This window comes from Megalopta genalis, chromosome 9 (genome assembly GCF_051020955.1).
Source record: "Megalopta genalis isolate 19385.01 chromosome 9, iyMegGena1_principal, whole genome shotgun sequence".
NCBI classification, from domain to species: domain Eukaryota; kingdom Metazoa; phylum Arthropoda; class Insecta; order Hymenoptera; family Halictidae; genus Megalopta; species Megalopta genalis.
The window spans coordinates 14120148-14126098 of NC_135021.1; the positions used below are offsets into that span (position 1 = coordinate 14120148).

General features: G+C 37.6%; 1 protein-coding gene across 1 annotated transcript; it reads right to left on the reverse strand.

The window, feature by feature from the left end:
- Window positions 1-598: 598 nt before the first annotated feature.
- On the reverse strand, window positions 599-4699 carry LOC117217535 (uncharacterized). The gene is made up of 3 exons (XM_033465204.2): window positions 4082-4699; window positions 2991-3266; window positions 599-1592 (listed from the first exon to the last, which is right to left on the reverse strand). The coding sequence occupies exons 1-3, from the start codon at window positions 4383-4385 to the stop codon at window positions 1129-1131; spliced, it is 1044 nt and encodes a 347-aa protein (XP_033321095.2). The 5' UTR covers window positions 4386-4699; the 3' UTR covers window positions 599-1128.
- Window positions 4700-5951: the final 1252 nt, after the last annotated feature.

The following is a 5951-nucleotide window of genomic DNA, read 5'->3' on the forward strand; positions in this document are numbered from 1 at the left end:
CCGTTTCTATCCGTGCCTATTACGCTAAATACCGAAAGCCATAGGAGATCGCGGTCCCTCCCATACCGGTGCAAATAACCGTCGAGATGGGCCATTCGCGATAACGTACGTAACACACGGAATCGCGCTGGTACGCGCGAGATTAAAATTTGAATTGTAACTGGCACTAATTTCCACATGGGAGTTTACCTTTAAATTAAGAGAAAATTGCGCTCATTTCGGGGAACGAAAGAACATGCGGGTACATCTGTGTTTCGAAAAGCTCCATAAATGCTAGTTAGAATTTAATACGGTAGAAGCTCGATTATCCGGGCTTCGGATAATAGAACAGCTACTTCAGTTACAGCGCCGGATCTCATCTTTATTGATTTATACGCCGCATCGTTTTGCAAATGGATTGCTTTAATTGATTACGGGTAAACAGTATTTAAATGACAGATAACACATTTACGTCTGTATGAACATTCTGGAGACAACGTAATTGCGCCTCTTGATCGATAAGTGGCGTAAGTACCGATTCTTAGTACTCTGAAAACATCTGCGTAATACTTCATGGGAAATTCGGAACAGATTGTAGCTGTATTGTAAGAAATTCAAATGAAAGAATAGTAATTTTATTAACATCATTTAACACTTTATCTGCCACACCAATCTCAAAAATTGCATAAAATTCACGTGATATGTTTAATCAAATTCAAATTCGAATGTTAAGTTGTACGGCATTAACATAAAATGTTTAACATAAATATATATATATTTATATTTATGTATTATATATATTATAATATAAATATAATATAATATAATAATATAATATATAATTGTAATAATAATTAATATATTATAAATATTAATATATATTATATATATTATTAATTTTAAATACTAAATAAAATAACTATACTTAATACTATCTATTTCCACAATTCGCTCACTTTTCATAATATCAGACTTAGGTCACTTGTCAGCTAGCATGCACGATCGAATCGAGCCTCCTAAGATTCGCGTACAGTTTGACATTTACGGTTCTTCAACCAACGCATAACATTTCCATAAATCTTCATCGGACGTTGGACGAGATAAATAGTGCTCTCATCATGAGTCGGTGCTTTTCCGTTTCCGCATCTTTTAATAATAGATGAAACTGTTTGCCACTTTGTACGAGCCAGAGATTGCTATAATACCAAACACGAGGCAATCGATCCCGAGGCAATTACTGGCCGACCTCGTAACCTCGTCGATGATCGTCTCGATGATGCTCTTGGGCTCTGTGTCATTCTCTTCGTTCTCGGGCAACGTCAGAACGTCTCTCAAGTCGGCGCTGATTATACAGGCTCTCTCTCCCGGATCGTACGCGTAGCCGAACTTGCAGACGCACTGGTAGCTGCCGGGCATGTTAACGCACATCTCGTTATCGTTCGTGGAACAATCGTGAAGGCGACGCGTGCATTCGTTCACGTCCACGCAGATCCCGTATCTGGACGACCACTCGTATCCCGCGTCTTGACATTGGCAGCTAATGTTGATCCGATTCGCCAGCAGACTGAACAGGTCCTGGTTCTCTCGGCGATTCAGCGTGCACTCTTTGGAAGCTGCGGAGGAGCAACGTATAATTACTTGCATTATTATTCGAACAGCTTTTCAAACGGAATAGTTTTATCAAATGTGACCGAAATGACTTATGCTTTTTTCTGAGATGTCAGAGAGAGAGAGAGAGAGAGAGGGAGAGAGAAGAGAGAGAGAGAGAAGAGAGAGAGATTAGAGAAGAGAGAGAGAGAGAAAGAAGAGAGAGAGATTAGAGAAGAGAGAGAGAGAGAAGAGAGAGAGATTAGAGAAGAGAGAGAGAAAGAGAGAGAAGAGAGAAGAGAGAAGAGAGAAGAGAGAAGAGAGAAGAGAGAAGAGAGAAGAGAGAAGAGAGAAGAGAGAGGGAGAGTAGTTTACTAGCCAATGACGACAACTTTTTTTCATTATAATTGGTCGGAATCGAAAGAAATAAGCGCGCGTGACTATTCGACTGCGAACTTTATAATATTTATAACAATTATATTTAAGTGAAATTTAAAACAATGAGAATATTAAAAGAATTTGGAAACGTCTATGTATTATTTTCAACTGACTGAAATTGTTTAAGAAAGAAAAGCATTTATATTCGACTTAATTGTTCCAATTCACGAAGATGATTTTTATTTTGCATAAAAATCCGCAGTCTAGTAGCCACAGGCTCAAAGTAACTTTTACATTGATATCTAAACTTAACGAAACATCATATTTGTACATTCCTGTTTCCTATTATTTCTAATATAAAATTATAGAAACATGGTGTTTTGTTAAGTATTCGTTTAAGTACCACTAAGACGGTAAAAGTTACTATAATTACGGATCCAAAGTGTAAGTATTATTATTTGATCAGATCTACTTTCGTGACAGAGATCATTTGAATTCTCACATGTTTCATGAAAGTCTACCGACAAAAAGTAACGTGTCCGAAAGGAGCACCTTAAAAATTACGTTTAAAAAAGCTTCACGAATAAAATGTTAAATGAGACTGAGCATAATAAGTTATATTTTCGACGAAAAGGTCCGTCGTCCGAGTGTTAAAGTTTGCTCGAACGTTAACCCGCCACTGTGATACAAATTCGACGAATTCTGAACAGGTCGAAGCGGTTAATTCGCGAAAAATCCGCCAACATCGGTTAATTACCGGCTCTCGGGCCGAGGGCGAGATCGCTTTACAGATAAGAAACGGTAGAACACAAGGAAAGACGTTAACGGTGCTGGCTCGGCGCGGCTCGGGCCGCGGCAACGGTTCGTTAAGCGGAGCGCATAATTGATAAATATCGCGGCGTGGAATAGAGCAGACGCCGCGATAACAGCGTGTTTCATGGCCGATGAAACGCAATATTCCGGAACGAAATTAGCCGAGGTGTTTGCCAGGAGGAACGGAAGCAATCCTCTTAGGGTGAGAGTGCGCCGGTTGATTTTCTACGCACATGCCGTGTTCCCAGCGTGACAGGGGTTCCGGGATGAACGATAGCAGTCCGACATGTGTCCGATGTGCCTCATGGGACAGCAATGATCGGGACAGAAACTATAAAGCGCGCAGGCATACGGCTTGGTGTCGTCGGCCCGTGGATCACCGTTCCCGCCGTCGATCTCGCAGTTCGCCTGATTGTCGCAGGCCTCGCCGAAAATGCTCAGCTCCGGCACACCGAGCATCGTGTACCAGCACATGTAATAGCTGACCGTCGTGCGCCATTGGAATCGCTCTGCGAACGTATGCAACACGACGCAAGTTATCGCAGAATCTCAATCGGCGATCTATTAGCTGTATTAATTAATTTCAGTCCTTCACCTTTCGACGATCATAGAGGCTATTAAGGCTATAATCTCGATTATTCGAATTTGAAACTGGTACTTGAATTCTTTTTATTTATAAAAAGACAAATTATTAATGCAATCGAGATTCTTCCATATAGTATTCGTCATATAGTATAGTACAGTATAGTATAGTATAGTATAGTATAGTATAGTATAGTATAGTATAGTATAGTATAGTATAGTATAGTATAGTATAGTATAGTATAGTATAGTATAGTATAGTATAGTATAGTATAGTATAGTATAGTATAGTATAGTATAGTATAGTATAGTATAGTATAGTATAGTTATTATATTATTATTTTATTATTTTATACGATTTTATAGTTATTATATTATTAATATATTATATTATAGTATAGTACAGTATTCGTCGTTATTACTTGGAATAATCAACGATCTAAATATCAAAGAACGAGAAAAACCCAGTTCGGTTAATCGAGGCTCTACTGTATTTACAATTGGAATACGATAACGAGAGTTCTGAGGTGTTATACTTCAATTAAATTTTTCATTCGCAAAAGATAAGACTAAAATCATCTTGCACGCCTAATATCTCGCAAATCGAGGCAAGACGAGGCAAGGCAAGAATGCATTGAAGGAAAGATCCGCGAAGGCTGTGAAAATGGTCGCTGTTAGGATTATTGATCGTTAGTTCGGTGGTCCTTGATTAAGGAATCCCGAGGGTGATACGGGCACTTGCCTATTGGTCCTTGAAAGGGAGCGGCGGTTAGTCTGTCACGCTTCTGAGCGGCTTGACAGTCCTTTTGAGCGGCCAGGATCTGCTTAGTATTGTGCTCGAGGTTCCAATTCTGCTCTTTCATGATCGTGACGGTGTCGTCTTCTCGCCTCAAGGTCGCTAGCTTAACGTTACCTTCGAGATACTTCAGACACTCGACGAAACTCACCTCGCAGTACCTGCTCTCGATCGTATAGATTCGCGAACAATCAGAATTTGTATAATTCCGTTCAGGTTTTAGAGTCGAGAGTATTTTCGATTGTGCCATACAGAGGTGGAATACCGAGATACCTTGACCGGCTCTACAAGAAGGCACAGATAAACGTTCCGGGCCGATCGAGGTTACAATCCAATTTTAAGTGAAAAATGTTAGACGCGCGAGGTTGTTCTTATTTTACCCGTCGTCTGTCGTAATAATTCACGTCTTCCGGAATGTATCGATGATCGATCGTATAGGGCAACGGCTCAATTTACACCGTTGAATTATGAAACGTAACCTCATCGCGCGTCCGAAAGCGTGCTCGCGTTCGAGCACAATGAAAGCCGAAGCCCGGCAACAGAATTATCCGAAATCTAGTTCTTCTTCGACGTAGAATCGAACGGTCCGCGGCAGAACGAGAATAAACAAGGTATCGCACAAAAGGAACTAATTAAAAGCAACCGGAACCGGCTGAATGGGTAACGAGTACCGCTTTTCCATGCTAATAAAGACTACGGTATTGTCGGGACATTGACGAAACCCAGCAAACTGTGAAGCAGGAGAATAATCACCTTGTAAGAAGGAGAGGTGAACCGACTTCGTCCTTACTCCTGTGATCTTAACACTGGAACTACTGAGCCATAAATGGGAATACATAATGTATATTGTTTTATAGCAACGGCAAGATTGAAGTCTCAATCTTTGTACGCTTTCGTAAGGAAATCTATCAAGAAATTTCTCGCAGAAACATATCTACAGGGTGTCCCATAATTTATGTTAATGCACGGTTGATTCCTGAGATCATTTGAAGTAAGTTACTATAATTATGTTATTATATATACTGTAATATATTACATATGCTATAATTATTATATTAAGTTAACATAATTATGGGACACCCTGTATATTTGAAATACAGTTGTTCAATTTACAGTGTGTAAATATATATATATATATATATAATATTATAATATTATAATCATTTTGAAGAAGCGAAATACATTTTCATGGGTTTTAGTTAAATGATTTTTTAATTAAATAAAAAATGTAAATGTTATTTGCAAATGAAATGTTAATTTGATTTGTAATTTATTGTTTATGAAAGTTACTGTACATAGAGGGCACAATAATAATATCCTTCTGGTTGAAATCTACACGTGGTTCTTTTCAATTTCTTATTACATACTTATTATGATTTTGTAATTTGTAATTTTAATTCAATTACATATCTTAATTCGTAATTAATGTTATTGAACTACATCGTATTTTGTAACTGCACTCCTATTGAATTATGAATTACATTATAATTGAATTGAATGGGGAGCTGAATTACGAACTACAATGTAATTGTGGATTAAAACGTAATTGTGAATTAAAATGTAACTGAATTACAATGTCATTTTGAATTAAGATGTAGTTGAATTACAATGTGATTGTGAATTGCAATGTAATTGAATTACAACGTAATTGTGAATTGCAATGTGTAATTGAATTATAATGTAATTGAAAATTGCAATGTAATTTAATTGCAATGTAATTGAATTACAATGTAATTGAGTTACAATATAATTGTGAATTGCAATGTAATTGAATTACAATATAATTGTGAATTGCAATGTAATTGAATTACAATAT